The 21,230-nt window shown below is 32.6% G+C and overlaps 1 protein-coding gene and 1 long non-coding RNA gene across 2 annotated transcripts; one reads left to right on the top strand and one right to left on the bottom strand.

The window, feature by feature from the left end:
• Positions 1-952: 952 nt before the first annotated feature.
• On the bottom strand, positions 953-3,366 carry LOC138880017 (uncharacterized). Its single transcript, XR_011402729.1, has 2 exons — positions 3,172-3,366; positions 953-1,233 (listed from the first exon to the last, which is right to left on the bottom strand). It is a non-coding gene; the product is annotated as an uncharacterized lncRNA (long non-coding RNA).
• A 15,442-nt stretch (positions 3,367-18,808) lies between these two features.
• LOC104221338 (non-specific lipid transfer protein GPI-anchored 14-like) lies at positions 18,809-20,085 on the top strand. The gene is made up of 3 exons (XM_009772383.2): positions 18,809-19,293; positions 19,506-19,616; positions 19,882-20,085. The coding sequence occupies exons 1-3, from the start codon at positions 18,975-18,977 to the stop codon at positions 20,028-20,030; spliced, it is 579 nt and encodes a 192-aa protein (XP_009770685.1). The 5' UTR covers positions 18,809-18,974; the 3' UTR covers positions 20,031-20,085.
• The last annotated feature ends 1,145 nt before the right edge of the window (positions 20,086-21,230 follow it).

Here is a 21,230-nt window from a genome sequence, read left to right as displayed (position 1 = left end):
TTATTTTGGATATTAATGTTACCATCTACAAGTTAGATACAATTGTGATACAAGTATGATACAATTATGTTTTACGTATTGATATATCTGATACAATTCAAATACAATTATCATACAATTGCTGAATATTTTTTTATTTTCAGTGTTGTCCGGTCTCCCAGCAAAAGAACAATGCAATTGATGATTTAATAATATAAAGTTGTCGGTAATAGTAGGAAGAGAGAAGATGGAGATTCTGGGCGTAGATTAAGGGATTTTTTTGTAAAAAAAAAAAAGGAGAGAGAAGATGAGAGGGAATAAAAAGGAAGTATATAATTGAATCCCTTAATTGAAGGCACTAATAATGAGGTGAGAGTCTTTTAAGGAGCAATCTACAATATTTGTAAGAAAAACCTAGATACTTATTAAAAACTACAAAACATATATAACATTGGTAAATAATTTTCTAATAGAGTATAGCTAGGTAAAAGTCCCATAAAAATATGTATATTACTTGGTTTAATAGGGACTGAAATTAATATTGTCTCAACAAGTTCAATAGTTATTTTAGTTATTGTTGCTATTATTCCATATTGAGCTTGCCTTAATAAGTCCCATTTTAGTCTTTTTGAGATCTATTTGGAAGGTCTATTTCTACATTGTTCTGCCTTCTTTAGATTGAATAAGAATAAATAGTTTGTTATTGAGCTAAAGCTCTGTGACTGTGTCGAATTTAGAGCGAGCTTTTCCCATTAAGTTCCTGAATATTTTATGCTACTATTATTAAATCTCAGTTGCTGTTGCAGGTAGCTGTTTGAACTGAAAACATGAATTTTTTGTTTGTTCCACTTACTTTGCGTTATTTGGATCTGTTTAATAGAAGATCAGATGAGCCTGATATTGTAATTATGCAAGCAAGATAAAAAAAACATTAGTTATACAAGCAAGAAATAGAACTCCAGATGCCTGCCGATTTGGGACAAGATGCTTTTCATAATTAAATGGCTAAATACATAAGTTGACACATGAACTATCGATCAAATCCCTGTTACACATTTTCTGTGAGAAAAATAATATTACACACTCAACCTTTTAAAAGTGTGTCTAATACACACAACTTTAGAATTTTGACCACTTTTTCTCAACAAGTGTATACCACAACAATAAGATTCTGACACGTGTCATCAATTTAAAATAAAAGCAAAACACTTAAAAACGATACTTCATCTTCTTCATCTTAGTCGTCGGAAAATCCTGTCAAAGCAAAGCCAGAAACCTTGAATTTTCAACTACCAAAGTGATAAACACCAAAAAAAACTTTCATTTTCACCCAAAAACAATAAATTTTCATTCCATTCTCAAAATTCATGGCTGCCACAAAAAACAAAACAACCACCCACTATTTTCGAGCAAAAGATCTCAAGACTCCTTCTCACCCAAATCCACCACCATAGAAATAATATTTTCATATTCAAACAAAAAGAGAGAAGAAAAGAACGAGTATAAGCCCCTTATAATTTGGATTGTTATACTCTAAGCTTGTAAATTTTTGCTCAATTTCAAGAACCCATTTGAGTTCCAAATTAATAGCATAAATCCCAATTAAATAATTTTAATAGTAAGGCGAGCGTATTTCAAATCTAAAATATCAGTTACACTTAAACAAAAATAAAAATAAAAAAAGATGCTTCAATGGAGGAAAATGGTGTGTGGTGGTGTTGATGAGGAAAATGAAGAAGGGACAGAGAGTTCTGAACAAATAAAGGTTTAGAAAAAAAAAGGATGAAAAAAGAAGAGAAGGGCTGGAGGTGGAGGTTGGCCGGCGAAAAAACAAGATAGAGATAGAGGGAGGGTGGGGAAGATGAGGGAGTGGAATTAAATAAGTATTTAGACAGTATTTTAGCTGGTAGACGCGCCTCTTTCTTGGTATTTTACACATGCTAGGTCTTGGTCAAAGAAGGTGTCTTAAACACACTCTACAAAGGTTGAGTGTGTAAAAGATTGTCTGTGGAAGAAAAGTGTGTAACAGGGATTTGAGCGTAAGGTCAATGGGTAAATTATGTATTTTGCCTAATAAAATTGCCAAAGTTTGACGGTATATTATCAAAAAAATTATTGCTTCCCATTATTTAGAGTAAGTGATAACGGTCTGAGGTTCATTGTATGATAATTGTGACAAATGATGGTTAAGAAGTGGAATTTGAGGGTTGACAAAATTGTTCTCGGTATGTTAGACCGTTTCATAGTTCCGTGAAAATCTACTTTTCTATTACAAAGTGATTTACCAGTGGAGTGCATTCTTGTATATGCTTACAAATAAAGAAGTTTGAAGCTAAAAGCAGAAACAACTAGCTTCCTTTTGGTGGATAAACTTGGTCAAAGCCCTGCTCATATTCTTCCTGTTGACAACAAATCTCTCTGCTCTGTAAGACTTCATAACCAAGGAAAATTGCAGAAAATTGGTATATGGTGTACGTGTGCACATTTAATAAAGAAAATATTGTGCTACTTTTATCTAATTGTACTTATATCCCACTAAAGGTGCCCTTGCATGAGTCAGAAGCGAGATGATTTACGCAGATATATAGCAGACAGTCGAATGAGTTCAATTCTCGGATTGGCTATGTCTAAAATCTGTGGATTAGATGAGTAAATTAGTAATTTGATTTCTGGTGTTATTTTATTTTAATTTTGATGTGGAATGCCTATATTAGTTGTGAAGGCGTTCTGCTCTGCAGTGTAAACCATAGTACTTATTGGGGATACTTTTGCATCAACATATCTTCAAATACATATAGTGTGTTGTATCTATAACAAGTATGTTAATTTTGAAGGTTCTCTCCTCAACTGAGGGTTGGAATTAGTACATGGATTGATATAAGCACCTTAAATCTGATTTATATTATTAGCCATGTCAGCTAAATGCACCTTTGTAAGCACAATACCGTTGCAGCAATTGTTACTCTACGCGCTGTATTATGGCATCTGCTAGCCTTATCATATTAGCATATAAGTTTATGCTTTTTAGCTTTATGTTTTTCCATGTGCTTAAACACATGCATTGCTGAGAAAACAGATAAAAATGCAAAGAATCCATTTCCTAGTACCATTAAAGTAATTATAGAGAAATCAAACTACTAAAACCAAAAACTAAGCAAAAAATTAAGAAAGAGGAGGAAGAAAAAAACTCACCAGGAAGAGAGACATTGAAGCAGAAAGAGATGAGGAACTGAAAATCTTACTTTCAGATGGAGAGAAAAGGCAAAAGGGTAGGGAATATGCTATGCTTCAATGGGAAACCTGGGGCTGGAAGTCTCGGTGTAGCACTTAAGAGGATATGTTAATATTTAACTTTGTGATACTGCTTTCTTTTAGTTTTTCATAATCTAACTAAACAATAAAGCTATCTTGTGCACAATAATTTCGCACAAATGCTCGTACCTTAGCACGGGCACGCCCATCTAGTTATTTAATAAGAGAACGATTAATAGGTGATTGTAGTAATGTAAAGCATAAAATAACGAAAGAGTAAAATAATGAATTTAACAATCAAAATCATAAAATATACGAGTGTCACATCTCCTTTTTACCTACACCCCCGTAAGGATGTGTAAATGAGTTTTTCCAATTAAAGGACAATCAAAACGGGATTATTGCAATTAAAAATTTAGAGTCGCCACTTGGGAGATTATGGTGTCCCAAGTCACCGGTTTAGAATCCCGAATCGAGAAAAAGATTGACTCTGTTTAACAGTCCGCGAACACAGAAATCCGGGTAAGGAATTCTGTTAACCCAGGAGAAGGTGTTAGGCATTCCCGAGTTCCATGGTTCTAGCACGGTCGCTCAACTGTTATAATTGGCTTATTATCTGATTTTATTACATGTTTTAACCTATGTGCAATTTTAACTTTTTAACCGCTTTATTTAATTTTAAGAAAAAATTGCAACGTCATTTAAAATACGTCTTGAACCACGTCACATAAATGCACCCGTGGTCTCGACATATTCTATCTAACATTGTTGAGATTTAGATTTGGGTCACATAAATGCGCACTCGAGTTTAAGAAGGTAAATTATTAAATAGCGCGCCTAAAGCAGCTACACATTTTAATTATTTTCCTAATCTTTGAGATTGTTGTGATACCAAATTTATGGACAGGATATTATTGGGGAGCAAATAGGCCAGCTAACATAATCTATTACTTGACCTAAATTCCTTATGGTCCAAAATCCACCTTATGGCACATGCTTATTCCTTGCAAAAAGACAACTCCAATTTTTTCATCTACCCAATTAAAAGCATTTATTCAAGAACCCAAGACTATATGCATTACAATCGAAATAAAAACTAATTAAAACAATTTAATTAAAGACTAAAACATGCTACTCAAACAACGTAGAATCACAAATCAACCAACACACGCACCAAGCTATTATAATACAAAAAATGAGAATAAAAATTGAGAAATGGACCTTTTATTGATGAACGATGCTGAAAATTGCAAGTCAATCGGGCTAAACAAAGCAACAATCCTTGGACTGAAACACCGAAATTATAAACCGGAACCTCGAATCGACACCAAAAAACACTCGAAAAACCTCAAACGGACCGCTCGAACATATATCACATCCACTGATAAGCCGATTTGAGGTTGATAGACACAATTATTTGCACAAATAGATCAAAATGGGTGTGTGTAACAAAATATGCTAACAATTCCTACACGTCAAGTGGTGGCACTCCCTTTGTCTTTTCTGGTTCTTTTGCAAATTGATTTCAAGCTCAATTTTACTTTCAACACTAATTCACTATTTTTTATCTCTTTCCGTACATCCCAACAAATGAAAGAAGAAATGGAATTCCTTTCTTAACTGTTTGGATTGCAAGCTCACGATGACCAATATGTTGCTTAACCGATGCAGGAACAGTCGAACAGAATCGTAAGGCTGCCGTCTTTTTGTGTTAGCTAGATTTTTGGAATTGAAACTTGGGGGTAGGATTTCTATAATTGGATATTTTATATGGGAGTGAGAAAGGATGATGGTCATTGGATTAGGAGGAAATAGAAGGCTAGGATTAAATCTTGCACATAAATGGGCTCATGGGTGTCACACCTCCTTTTTACCGCGCCGCGAGGGTGCAAGGGAGTTTTTTCCAATTAAAGGACAGTCGAAACGGGATTTATTTCTTTATTTCAGAGTCGCCACTTAGGAGATTTAGGGTGTCCCAAGTCACCTATTTTAATCCCGAATCGAGGAAAAGAATATGACTCTGTCTATTTAACAGTCTGCGCACCAGAAATCCGGATAAGGAATTCTGTTAACCCGGGAGAAGGTGTTAGGCATTCCCGAGTTCCGTGGTTCTAGCACGGTCGCTCAACTGTTATATTCGGCTTGATTATTTTGATTTGTTAAATACATTTTTATTGCATGATTTTATTGTTACCGCTTCTATTTAGATTTAAAGACCCTTCTTTGAATCGAATCACGCGTACGTATATTCGTGTTATAAATTATATTTTTTTTAAAACATGCGGAGTTGTGTCACGCGCACGTGTACACAATAATATAGATAATATTTTTATTAAAATAATTATTTTCGAAATTATGCTTTAAATAAAATCAAGAATATTCGCCCTTTTTGTATAATTAAGTAGTGAACCTCACATCTCGGGTTTTTATGAAATTAATAATGATATTCTCCGAGAAATCCCTTTTATTAAATATTCGATCGAAGTTGCGCGAACGCATAATCCGAATTGCCTTTAGAAATATAATTAGGTTACGCGAACGTATCCCTAATCACAAAAATATTCTTGATGGTAGTATAAATTTGTTTACAAATTGTTTATTATATCCACTTATTTTTATATGAAAGCCATAGAGAAACATTGATTTAGACGTCTCTATATTTCTTGAAAAAACATTCAAAAGTTATTATGTGTTCACCGCAAATCTTATTTTACGCATATGAATTATATTCCTCCAAGCCATTCAAATTTTAAAGAATTAATGATATGAAAAAGAAACAAACAACAGGTAACTAAAAAATACTATCATTTTTTATCGTGGATACAACATTAATATATCCAAAAATCGAATCGCATATAAAAATGGAAAAAGAATTAATTTGATAAACAAATTAATAGTTTCTGAAGAATTTTCATTGTTTCATTTAAGGCGAACTCTTCTTCTATATATCTTTTACATAAAATGCCACGATTCGTTTATAAATCCTATGTCCTTCTTATGTATTTGTTTTAGTCCAAAGTTGCAATGGTTTGGTTAATGTTTGCAATGGAAGATAAGAGTCAAGTTGATAAGAAAGAGAACTATTATACAAATTGATTCAATAAAATTACATCACATGCAATATAGTTATACGTTTGAACCATTCCTAATATTGTATCAACTCACCTTCCACATATGATTATATATATACTCATCATCATGCTATATATGAACATACAACTTATATCAATCTAAAAAATCAGATTTTTTACAAGATATACTAATAATGTAATTTATTGATACTTCCATTCTACTTTGCATTTAGCTAACAATATTACGGGATGTAATTAATGGCCCATTTTATGCCATGTTCGCTACCTTGATATTTTAATCATGACTTCACTTAATGAAAATTCCGAAATAGATGATATTATTACAACACTTAAACGAATTTTAAGAGGTAACAATTATCTTATATTCATTACGCCAAACGTACTACTATATTAATCAACTGAAACAAAAACCAAATTTTTAACTACTGAACTTGAATGAATGGAAAACAGAATTATAATTCCCGAACTTCATTAATTTGTCATGTTGAAGCTTTTCGTGACATGAATTTACAGATATGTACCTGATATTGGAAGCAAAAGAAAATGATGATGAGAATCAGCAGCAATAATAACAGTACAATAGCAACAACTGCCCAGCAATAGTAACAACCCAGTAACAGACCGGTGGAGTAGTAATCCCAAAAACAAAAGCTTTAAGCTTTAAATGAAACAACAACCATTAATACTAATTTCAAACAAAGAAAGAAAGCAGTAGATTTTTTAGCTTTTATTTTTATTTTTGAAAGCTTAAATATTTTTCGGAATTTTTTTTCTCTTCTATTCTCTGTCCGTTTTTTTTTTCTCTATCTGTATTCTTGTTCCTTCTCATTTGTCTTCAAGACTTCCCATATATATAATCCCATCCCATAAATCTTTTAATCAATTAAATCAATACTTTTTCTCTACCCAACCCATTATCTTTCCACTCATCCCCATTACATTAAATAAACATATCACACCACCCCATTATATTTTGTCCCCCATGCTTTATTTAAAATAATGCAAGATTCCCCTTTAATTTAAATCTTGTCCCCCCTTTATATTAAATAATCATATCACAACCCACCCCATTTCATTTTGTCCCCCATGCTTCAAATAAACAATTTCAAAATGTACAATTCCTAAACTACCCCTTCCGACCTTACTGAAATTACCAAACTACCCCTGAACGTACTACAAATTTACCAAATTACCCATCAGCTATAACACATCATTTAATCAAACATAACCAAAATATAGACAATATGATCAATTTCTAACAATGTTCAAACAACAATATGAACATGGATGAACATCATAACAACAATATCACATGAACACGATTTTAACAACATTTCAACAACAAATCACATGAACACGAATTGAACAACAAAGAACAACTAAAATTTGATTGAACAATATTTTAGCAACAACAATCCTATTTTCGGATTCAACAACAACAACAAACAAAGTATGAACATTTCTAAATTCAATCATATTGAACTTAAAATCAACTCTAACAACATTATAACAAACAATTCTTATATTAAACTTAAAACAAGATTATGAGAACAATTCAAGCAATAATCATAAATGGTAAACAAGAAATCAAACTATACAAAATTCGGATTCAAGATCATCCAAACAAAGTATGAACATGAATGAATCTATTTTAAGACAACAAACATGACGGATTAAACGATTAAAACAATATATTCCTTTAATACAACTAAATTCTTTAAACAAATAACAAGATCGACGAAGAAACAATTATGAACTTAAACTTGAACTTAACAATATTAACAATTTCTAACAATACATAAACACATGAAACAAATTGAAGAAATAGTTGATTAAATTTCAATTTGAATCTAACAAACATCAAACTAACAAATACTTAAACAATAATACAAACATGAAATAAACATGAAAACAACTAATTAAACTTCCATTTTAAAATCTGAAAATTAATTTAACAAACAACACATGAACATGAACTAAAAATTAATTCAAACGATAAACAAAACAAACCTTTGTCGATTTTAGATTCGAAAATATCAAAACGAAATGCGGACAAAAAATAAAATTCAAAAATCTACTAACCGGATTGAAACGAACGACGAACAACGACCAAACACACAACGAACTCTCGACCAAAACGAAGAAGACGGAAGGAAAGGAGCAGCAGTAACAGCGTCGGGGGTAGCTAAACACGACGAGAAGCTGAAGCAAGCCGGAGCAGCGATGGTCGACGACATGGTTTCAGAGAACGGACAGCAGCAGCCATGTGCGATGGAGGTCGAAACTAAGGCAACAACTATCATGGGTGTCGAGCTTCAAACTCGACGCCGGAGAAGACGAGACAGTAGCCATGGTTACGAGCAGCAGCAGCATGATGGAGGGGACGGAAACAAACTACCACGACTAGGCAGCCATGGATGTCGAGCTCAAGCTCGAGCTTGACGAAAGACGAAGAAGATGAAGTGACGACGCAGAGATAGCTACGCGGACAGCAGTAGCTATGGTTCTTGGGGTCGTTTGGTCATGACGAACTGTTTGTTAATGGTGTTTGGATGAGAGGGGGTGGGGTAAAAGGCAGCCATGGTTGTGCTTTGGAGTTGTGAGGAAGAAGAAGGAGAATAGGGGGGGGGGCGGATGCTTTCCTTAGTTTTTAGGGTTTTTTCTTCTTTTTTCTTTTGTTTTGTGTTGTAAAATGTAAGACAAAAGGGGTTTGGGTCTTTTGGGTTATGGACTGGGTCGACCCAGTTTGAAATGGACTGGGTCGTAGAGAAGATTGGGCCATTTTTTGGGCCTGTGGCTTGAAATTGAAGAAGAGGTCCAATTCCGACTTTCTTTATATTTTCGCTCTCTTTTCTTCTTTTATTTTTCTAAAACTAAATTATAAAAATACTTAAACTATTATTAAGAACTAAATTAAGTTATAAAAGCGCAAATTAATTCCCAATAACAATTAACGCACAATTAAGTATTAATTAAGCATAAAATTGTATATTTGGACATTAAATGCTAAAAATGCAAACGATGCCTATTTTTGTAATTTTTAATTTTTGTAAAACAAATTTAATTACTAACAATTGTAGAATTAAATCCTATATGCAAAATGCGACATATTTTTGTATTTTTTATTAATTTAGCAAATAAACATGCACAGATAAATACAAATAATTATTCAAAAATATCACAAAATATCACAAAATTGCACACCAAGAAAAATTACTTTATTTTTGAATTTTTGGGAGTAATTCTCATATAGGGCAAAAATCACGTGCTTACAATGGGTTGGGAAGAATGGGCTAAGGGTAATTGGATTGGACCATGTCTTTTTTTTGTGTTTCAATTTTGGGCTAAGAAGACTCCAAAAATTATTAATTAAAATCATAGCTAAATTCCCTTAATATAAGATAATTATACTACATGATGCAAAAATAAATTCTAATTAATTAAACTAAACTATATTAAAACATGAAACTATTACATATTTTTTTTGTATTTTCAAGATTATATAAAGATAAAATTAAGGTACTATTTTTTGTATATTTTTTTACTTTATGAAAGGTACATAAAATAAAAAATATTTTTTTGTAATTTTCATTTCCTTGTAGTAAAATAAAGTAAAAGAGTAAAAATGAGTTGAAATAGCTATATTGGGCCTAAATTAAATATTTACGTGCTAAAATATGAAATTTTTTGGGGAGGGTCAAAAATCACATGTCTACAGCTAGAATCTCCCAAAATCTGGTGTCACAAGTGCACAAGCATACTAGTAGAATGTACAAAATCTCCTATATTACTATCTGGAGTAAGATAGACAGAAAAGTAAATGCAACAAGAAGAGACTCCGAGCGCTACAGAACGAGCATAAAGAGCAGCTCACTGCAAAGTCTTCGGGTAGCGGGGGTACGCACATGTATGGTCGGCAGATGCATCTGCCATAGACCCTGCACGATTAGTGCAGAAGTGTAGCGTGAATACATAAACAACATGTACCCAGTAAGTATCTAGTCTAACCTCGAAGAAGTAGTGACGAAGGCTCGACATCGACACTTACTAAGGGTCAATAAATAAAGTGCATGAATATAAATAGGCATGGAATACAACAGTAATAACGAATTAATGAACAATAAATAAGTGGTTCTTTAACTAAATATCATTTAGAATCTCCAACTATCACATGCTAATTTCAACAAATAAGAGCCATCAAATAATTATAAATTCTCTAGTCATGGAAGAAATATCAAGTATGGTCGAACTCCGAGCAATATCACGCACGATTTATGCCGAGGTCGTACGACCCGATACAAAATAATGTGTACACTGCCGAGGGTCGATCGGTGCGAACCATAGATGCACCTATTATACTGTCGAGACGTTCTGCCCGATCCAAAGGAAGAGAGAATACTCTACGAACACCGATTAACGGCTACTACAAGAATAATACACACGGAGGCATAATTTCTACTAACGGTCAAGTAACCTGCTAAAGCTCAAAGTAATGAAGCTGAGTCTTTACAAATCCTTTATCCAATATCAAATATAATTCAAGTAATTAAACTAACAAGTTGAGTACAAATAATATAAGTATTACATGGTAGAGTCCTAAAATTACCCGGACATAAGTATGAATTTTATAGCTACATGCGGACTCTCGTCACATCGTGCGCACGTAGCACCCATAATTATTAGCAAACAATCATTTATAGCACCTACAAGAAAAATTTCCTCTTACAAGATTAGGTAAGAGACTTACCTCGTTTTCAAGTTCTTTTTCCGGTCCACAATTCACACTAAAGCCTCAAATTGGTGTTGCACAATCCGAAACTAGCCAAATATTGTATAAATTAATCAACATATGCTCAAAAATTTATAATTTAACTATCAAAGTAATTACCTAACCCAAATTGAAAGATTCCTAAAATTCACCCTAGACCCACGTGCCCGGATTTCCGAAATTTTTGTAAATAAAAGTTACCCATAACTTCACTAACCCAAATATATAATTTTTACTCACTTTCATAATCATTTTCATAGTCTTATCCCATTTTTATCAAAACCTAGATTTTTCAACTAAATCCTATAATTTTCCACAATTTACATGTAAAGTTAGATGAAAAATCCCCTTCCAAGAGCTCCAAAATCGGCCAAAAGAAATGAAAATAAGAGAAAATGGCCTAAGTCCTATTTTCAAAAACAAGTCTCTGCCCCGGCATTCTTTCTTCACGATCGTGGAAGAGATCTCGCGATCACGAAGGCAAACTGCCCAGGCCCCAGATGCATATCGCAAACGCGAAAGAGGCCCGCGTTCGCGAAGGCTTGTCTGACCAAAGCTTCGCAAACGTGGCCTTACCTTCGTGAACGCGAAGGGCAATTGGCCAGCGACCCCCCCCCCCCCACAGTTCTTCTATGCGAATGCGGACACAAGTATACGAATGTGAAGAATAGTGGCCCAGAGCATCGCGATCGCGAGCTCCTCTTCGTGAATGCATCAAAACCTCCCCCAGTCCCATTCCTTCATCGCGAACACGAGGCAATCTCCGCGTTCGTGAAGAAAGAAACCGGAACCAACAAGTGTAGCAGTTCTGGACTTAGCTCTGGGCGGTCCGAAATACACTCGAGCCATCCGGGACCCCGTCCAATTGCACCAACAAGCCCATAAAGATAATATGGACCCGCTCGAACTCTCGGAACGTGTAAAACAATATTACACCCAAAACCAAATTGAATCAAATTATGAACTTCAAGCTTTTCAACTTACTCCGAACACGCTGATTCATACTCAGACTACTCGGAATGACACCAAATTTTGTGCACGAGTCATAAATTATTGTACGGAACTATTTCCATGCTTGGAATCTCAAACGAACCTCGATAACACTAAAGTTTACTCCAAACCAAATTTAAAGAACTTGAAAACCTTCAATACACCAACTTTCATCATTAAGCACTGAAACACTCCCGGATCATCCGAAACTCGGTCTGAACACACGCCCATGTCGAAAATTATCATACAAACCAATTAGAACCATCAAATCTCGGTTTCGAGGTCGTTTATTAAAAGTGTTGACTCAAGTCAAATTTGGCCATCTCAGGCCACTATTAAGGAACCAAGTGTTCCGATTTTAACTCGAACCCTTCCAAACCCAAGTCAACCACCCCATAAGTCATAAAATAGACACATATGAAGAATTTTAATTAAAGAAACATGGACTTAAAAAGCATAACGACCGATCGAATCGTTACTAAAAGATGATGCGGTCACTAAAGTTTTCCGCCTCTTCAGATGATACAAAATTGTTTGAATTATTTTGGTGGGAGTTACGTTCTCGGATTCCTTATAATGGTGTTTTTGTCATTTCACGTCCTTGTCCACTAAAGAGTAGTTAGAGTTAACATGATCTAATGGACTATTCATAAAATAGTAACTCTTACGAGATTTTTACCTAGTTATACTATAATAGAAATCTATTTATTATCTTGATTTAAGTTCCTTATTAATTACTTTATATACTTATATTTACTAGTTTTATACAAAACCATAAAAAAAGAGGAAATGCAACATACCTTAAATATAGCGTATCAGTTATACATAATCCCCATACATTTAAGATTCTCTTCCTTTTCCAAAGGATTGCAAAAACACATCTTCTCTCTTTATTTAATAATTATCCAAATTTATACTTACCCACCGTAAGAATTTTCCCTTACCCACTGATAACCAAAATCTTTCTAACCCAAAAATCTCGCTTACTCACTCCTCTTCCAAAGTTATTCTTTCTTCTTCCAAAGCTTTTGATATTCGATTTCTCTCTTTCAATCATCCAAAATCTCTTTCTTATTTATACAATATAGAAGAAATTCAAAATTTTGCTCTACAATCAAGTTGTGGGTAAGTTTTGGATACAATATTAATACAATTATAATATTATTATATTAAATTTTTAGTGTAGAGTTGTGATTAAAACTTGAGGAAGATGAAAATCATAATTATATCACAATTTTTCAGAAATGTATCGCGATTGTATTATAATTGTATATGTATCATAATTGTTGCAGGAATTGTATTACAAATGTGTGATAATTGTATATTCATTGTATATTGGTACGAGCAGTTGTGAATTCGTGACGAATTTCACAATTTGTATCACAAATATGATAATTGTATATTAATTTATTTGTATCATATCAAGTATTATTTTGGGTATTAATGTACCAGATATAAGTTAGATATAATTGTGATACATATATGTTTTAGGCATTGATGTATCTGATATAATTCAACTACAATTATAATATAGTTATCATACAATTTCTGAATATCTTTTAATAATATAAAGTTGTAGGCAATGGTGAAGAGAGGAGATGGAGATTAATACTTATTAAAAACTGCAAAACATAGAGAATATAGATAAATAAGTTTTTAATATAGTATAGCTAAGTAACAATCTCAACTCGTATTTGCTTTAAAGAAGTTCTTCCACTTTTTGACATGATTATTTAAAAGCATTACTCGGATATTGTCCCATATTGAAGATTAACTAGCAATTGATGTTATTTATAAAGGCATGTAAATAAGTAAAGAATAGAATATAAATTTAAAATGGTATTACCTCTTCTTCAACTAATATTATAAGCCTATAAACAACATCATATCTTGGATTTTTATACGGTATTATGATGCCTCTTCGATTTAGTAATACTTTTATCACCACGTCAAATGAGTAAGGCTCGATGATGTCTTTTAAGGGATTTTTACCTAACTATACTATAATAGAAATTTATTTATGGGGTATTTGTATCTATACCTGTTTTGTCGGTCACGTTTTAACTTGGATCCGCTTTGCAAAAAAAATTGCAAGCATACCCACGTTTTCGCGTAACTTCAGCATACGGGGGTAAAGTAGCAAAGACAATCACGCAAAACTTCAACATTCCAGTAGACGGGACTGAAGTAGCAACTGTGCTGAACCAAGTGTGCTAAAGTTTTTGTTTGTAATTGCTGAACTTAAGCATAGTAGCTGGAGTTTTGTTCTCTATTTGCTGAAGTTTTTGTTTGTAATTGCTGAAGTTTTTGTTTTTATAACTGGCGAGGCGAACTTCAGTTCTAGAGTTGAAGTTTTTGTTTTTGTAACTGGCGAACTTCAGCTCTAGAGCTGAAGTTTTTGTTTTTGTAAATGGCGAACTGTAACTGGCGAACTTCAGCTCTAGAGCTGAAGTTTTTATTTTTTTAACTGGCGAACTTCAGATCTAGAGCTGGAGTTTTTATTTTGTAACTGGCGAACTTCAGCTCTAGAGCTGAAGTTTTTGTTTTTGTAGCTGACGAACTTCAGCTCTAGAGCTGAATTTTTTGTTTTTGTAGCTGACGAACTTCAGATCTAGAGCTGAAGTTTTTGTTTGTAACTGACGAACTTCAACTCTAGAGCTCTAGGGGGCATGTTGTACCCATACGAAGTAACTTAAAGCAACATTAACAGGAACCAAGAAACATCAACACATTATCAATCCAATCGACAACTGAAATTTCCAATTTTCGCCAGGCCCAATTCACCAAACAACAATATAAAATTAATAATCAATTTTTCTTGTCCCATTTTCACATCAAAATTGTGCATAAGATTCAAGTTGCAAAACCAAGATAGAACTTTTACAGCAAAGGGTGTCGGCGGAAAGGAAAAAATGATTGAAAATTTATAGGACTCACTGGAGAAATAAGAAGAAGCAGATAGGGATGAACCTTACTTCTGGAAAAAGAAAAGATAGAGGAGAAGGAGGAGGAGAAAGGGAGCTGAAATTGTTTAAAAATTGAGTACAAGTTAAAACTTTAAAAAAAATGGGTATATGTTAAATAGGGGCGACCAAATAGGGCGCCCCGTGCAATTTTTACCTATTTATCACCTTTATTTAGGTTTTTTATTGATTACTTTGTATAGCTATATTTACAAGTTATATACAAGATCATAAAAAGGTAAAAAATTCAAGATCCCTTAATTTTAGCATGTCAGTTAAATGATACCAACCCTCCCCCCCCCATTTCCAATAACCCTCCCCTACATTTTAGATTCTGTTTTTTTCTCTCTTTCTTAATAATCACCCAAAATCTTTCTTTTATTTTTATATCCCCCCCATTCCGATTCCTTTTCTTTTCCAAAGATTTTCAAATCCAATTTCTCTCTTTCCTACTAATCACCAAAACTCTCTATTTCTTATTGATATAATATAGACGAAATTCAAAATATTGCTCTAGAATCAAGTTGTGGATAAGTTTTGAATTTTATTTTTTTTCTTTCTAAAATCTTTATTGTATGTGACTTGTGTATGATACATCAATACACAAAACAATAATCGATACAATACTAATATAATTATAATACGGTTATATCAGATTTTTAGTAGAGTTGTGATTGAACTTGAAGAAGATGAAGAACATAATTGTATCACAATTTTTCAAAAATATATCGCGATTGTTTTATAATTGTATATGTATTATAATTGTTGTAGAAATTATATTACAAATGTATGATAATTGTATATTTATTATATATTATTACGAGTAGTTGTGAGTTCGTGATGAATTTCACCATCTGTATCACAAATATATGATAATTGCATATTAATTTATTAGTATTGTATCAAGTATATTTTGGAAATTAATGTAATAGATACAAATTACGTACAATTATGATACAAATATGATGCAATTATGTATTAGAATTGATGTATCTGATAAAATTCAAAACTATCATACAATTGTCATACAATTTTTAAATATTTCTTCATTTTCAGTGTTGTCCCGTCTCCTAGTAAAAAAACGATACAGTTGACGACCTTTTAATAATATAAAGTTGTCAGCAATGGTGAAAAGAGAGAAGATGGAAATTTTTGGCGTAGATTAAGAGATTTTGATGTAAAAAAAGGAGAGAGAAGAGGAAAGGGAAAAAAAGGAAAGGATGTAATTAGATTCCTTAATTAAATGCACTAATAATGAGGTGGGAGCATTTTAAGGAGCAATATATATAATTTGTAAGAAAAACCTAGATACTTCTTAAAAACTACAAAATATAAAAAAATACAGGTAAATAAATTTCTAGTATAGTAATAGCTAGGTAAAAATTCCATCATTTTTAGAATAAAACCCAAAAAACAAATAAAAGAGATTTTTTCCTAACTATACCATATATGAAACCTTATTACCTTAAATGTGCATAGTTTGTTAATTACCCGCCCAATCCACACTTTAACTACAATTTATATACCATTCGACTATTAGGCATTAAAAGGGCAGAATATTCCCTAAAACGCGTTAAAATTAAGGAGAGAATCTTGGTGTTAATTGATTCTACATTAAATTCAATTTTTAAAAAAGGAAAGGAGATTTCTCATCTGCGTATTTTTTTCCAGAACTACAATTCAAATTCTCGAGAAAAAAAAGAACGAACAATTCAAATTTTCGAGTTTCAACAACTCAAAGTTGAAAAAATATGTTCTTCCATATATTTTCCACCATTGATATCCACTAAAATGCTTGAAAGCTTTGAATTCAAATTTGGGTTTTCAAAAATTATTATTTGTTTGGATTGGGTGTTGTAAATAATTCGGAATATGTTTAGGAGTTTATATCTCAATTTTGAGGGGTTTTGGTGAAGATTAGACTTGGTTTTGACTAAATTTCAGATTGAAACTCGAAGAAAAAGAAGAAGAAGACATATTTCCTGTAATTGTAGATAAATTATAGATAAATTGTAGATTGGGAGGACTAAAACTTCTACAAATCTTCTACAATTATGTCGAAAATGCCAATTATGCTACAATTGAAATGAGAATTGGGATATTAAAATTCAATGTATCCAGTTTGTAGATATCTACAAATTTTCTACAAAAAATCTACAAATCAGTCTACGTATGTATAAAGCAGTATTGTTTTGAAGGGTATCTACAAAATTACTACATTTATAGTACAATTACACTACAATCTATGTTGAAAAAAAATGTTGACTACAAATTTTTCTCTTTATCTACAAATAAACTACAAATCAATTTTTTCAGGATTGATGAAGAACAAAACAACAGAAGATACAGAAGATGGGCCACCGGAGTTGCTCTTTATTCATGGTGGCCATACAAGTAAAATTTCTGACTTCTCATGGAACCCACGTGAAGACTGGGTCGTCGCTAGTGTTGCTGAAGACAATATACTACAAATATGGCAGATGGCGAAAAACATCTACCACGATGAAGATGATATACTCAATGGGTATCATCTCTGTATTTTTTGAGAAGAAGAAGGAATGAAGAAGAGAAAGAAATGGGAGGGGGAAAACGAATATGGTCAGATCTTAGGAATTAAGGGGAGAGAGAAACGTGGGATATATGGATACCTTTAATTAATGAGTAAAAACTGCCCATTAATTAGACCCTTAATTAAGTATGGTATAAGATTGGTAATTTAGTATACGGGTTTGTAATTAAATAAAACTTTAAATATTGACGGTAATAAGGTTTCATATATGGTATAGATAGGTAAAAATTCCCAAATAATAAAATCCTCAGATCCCAAAGGTTGAGCCAAAACGAACAATTCTTTACCAGATGGGCTTGGACCGTGGCATTGTCTCTCTATCGAAACAAGTGAAAAAGCCCGGCCTCTACTTTTGCACTACAGATTCGGGTGAAATTAAAAAATATTCAGATTTACAAGTGATAATTTAAAAATAGCCACAGTTTTAAAAGTAATTGAATTTAGCCATTTTTTATGTAAAGATAAATTTGAACGAAAACACTGTTTAAAATCTGAAAAATATTCCAGCATAATATACTAGAGTTCCAGTATAATATACTGGACTTCCAACATATATACTGGAGTTCCAGTATAATATATTGTTTCAGCATAATATGCTGGAAGTTCATACACAAGTGCTCCAATCTCCAGTATATTATGCTGGAACTTTCTATGTTATACCAAAATAGTGGCTATTTTTCAATAATTTTACAAACTCTAGCTATTTTTCAATTACCAATCCGAAAACTGGCTAGTCCGTACTATTTTCACTACAGATTCTACACGATTTAACAAGTTAATTACCTAATTTAATTTGATCCACAAAATGAGTTGAAGCTTACATCATAAGCATGCTCATATGATGTCATAGCTAAACTGAGCCCAGACAAAACAATGATAACACCACGAAAAGGAACTTCAAAAATTCAGCTAAGTATGAAGGAGTGGTCCAAGTTTCATTGGTTCACATCCTATAGTGGGTTGGTAAAGTGGCCCACTTTGTGTATCTACCTAGATTCCCATCCTCAAATATTGAAAATAAAAATATAGCTTCTTGTTTCTTGACAATATTTTCAGTTCTTCTACTTAGTGGTTCTTGGAATCTTCCATAAAAAAGCCAGCAATATTTCTTGGGGACAAAAGAGAAAAGGTTTAAAAAAGTTATGTGAACACTTTTCAACCACTACAAAAGATTTGAGAACTAGTTCCTTAATCTTCATCCAAACACCTGGCTATTTTTATTGCTTGTTTCTACTTTCTACGGGTAGTTTGTTCAATATATATAAGCTAAGATGAAGGGCCAAAGGGAGTGTGTCTGTTTCACTATTTGAAATACCAGAAGGCCAAAAAAGGATTCAAGATACCCAGTTCCCTTTAGCAACATGAAATATCAGTTCATATTAGTGCTGTTTTTCATGTTATGTGTATTTGGAAATTCAGACACAGAGAAGGACAAAGAAGAATGTACGCAATCATTGATTGGTTTAGCAACATGTTTACCTTATGTTACAGCTAATGCACCAGCTCCTACACCAGATTGCTGCACTGGTTTGAAACAAGTGTTAAAAGCCAGCAAGAAGTGTCTTTGTTTGCTAATCAAGGACAGAAATGATCCTGATTTAGGACTTAATCTCAATGTTACACTTGCTTTAAGCCTACCTTCTGTTTGTCAAGCCCCTGCTAACATTTCTCAATGCCCTGGTAAGTACACTAATAAGAGGATTTTTCATTTTAAATGGATTAAGAAAGAAATATCCAATTTTATCCTTGTACCTTGAACTCCTCCATTCCTTTTTAACAGGGGAAGTAATAGTTTTCAAAATAATTTTTTTTAATTATTTGTTTCTGAAAACTGAAAAAAGTTAATTCTTAACACATTTGTGTGATAATTGACAATTTGGAATGATATGCAGCTCTTCTCCACTTGCCTCCAAATTCACCAGATGCTCAAGTGTTCTATCAAATAGGTAATGGTTCAAGTAGCATTGCTAGCAGCCCGCAAGCAAATAGTCCCACTCCTTCTGGTAAATAATACATCCTTTCACCTTTTTTTTTTTTTTTTTTTTTAATTTTAAATTTAATTTCTATGAACTAACAATGTTAAAAATTGTTATCAAATTATTTTACAAGAAACTACAAGTAAGCACTCGAAAAATGATATTAGTAATCTAGAAATAAGACAGCTAACCTGCTGCAATTAACTAAAGATATATTGATCGTGTAAAACTTTGGAAGGAGCTTTGACAATTTTCCCTTCTTTTTTTTTTTTTTTTTTTGAAATTTGAGCAGTTGGATCTAGTCCCACGGGTACCCCTGCTGGTGCAGCAAGTGCTCCTAAATCTAATGATGGTTGTCATATTGGAAAGAGATGGTTTGGACTAGAAGCAATTGTTGGAGTTGTCCTCCTGTGGTCTTTAACTTCAAATTCCTTCATATGATTCTAATTAAGCTGATTTATATCGTAATAATATATTGGACTATCATTTTGTTAAATGGATTATCCTTGTATTCTTGTTATACTTGCGTCTTGATTGCCCTTCTAATTTGATATTCACTAATATTTTCTCAGGACTGGTACTATGATAGCAATATTCATTTTCATATAGATATGTCCGTTTTAAATTTGTTGTATTTTTCCTTTGGAACTACTTCAAAACTTGGTAAGATTTCGTACAGTAATTTCAATAATTTGAGAGTAAACAATGGAGTGAAGATACTTTTTTGAGTGAAGTTTTGAGCACAGATTCGTCCTAATCTTCGTTGTATACCACGTTTCGGATTTTGATTCGTCCTAATTTTCTTTCTTTTAGTTTTCTTGAATCTCCATTTTTTATTAATCTAAAATTAGAGGATTTGATATTCATTCCATTTACTCCAATAACGGTTCGTAAAGAAGTAATTCAAATGCGATCACGCAATTTATTAATTTCAATTTTAAGTTAAATAATGGTACTCCATTCTTTTTATAGAATAGTTGACATGGTCGAAGTATATAAGTGACCGTCAAATATCTCGAGTTCGAGCTTTGATAATACAAGCTTTTATAATATGAAATACTTTACCCTTTAAATAGAACTTTCACAACGAATATAGAAACATGACCATAAAAGACGGGTTTATCTTCTCAATAAGTTAGGAAAAAATAGGCCTAAAAAAGAAACTAATCAGTTCAAAGAGAAAAATATGCGCTTCAGTTGGACCCAAAATTTTTATCCAGCCCAAGTCTGGATTTCATAGAGGTCAGTTGGCTCGAATATAGACAGCAGAAGATAATTTGGGCTAGTTTCGTGGAACCTCCATATGAAGTCCTTCATTTGATCTAACCTTACACCGTTTACCTAACACTTTGTTTGGATCACTATGACGCATCGTTTTATAATATATTGTATTGTACTGTATTGTATCATTTTATGGATACAATGTTTGGATAGACTGCATCATTAGCTGTTGTTAAGTCACATTTTTGTATTTAGTTTGACTGTATTATACTGTACTGTGACTGATAACTTTACCAAAATACCCTTAATTGTTTTAAATATTAAATTTATCAAAAATTACTCATAAAAATAATTTTAAAAAATTTTCTGCTAATTTATCACCAATTATGTAGTGTAAATATATTATGCAATTAAACTCAT

The sequence above is a fragment of the Nicotiana sylvestris genome, chromosome 1 (genome assembly GCF_000393655.2).
Source record: "Nicotiana sylvestris chromosome 1, ASM39365v2, whole genome shotgun sequence".
Lineage (NCBI taxonomy): Eukaryota > Viridiplantae > Streptophyta > Magnoliopsida > Solanales > Solanaceae > Nicotiana > Nicotiana sylvestris.
This window is presented reverse-complemented; position numbering and strand designations above follow the sequence as displayed.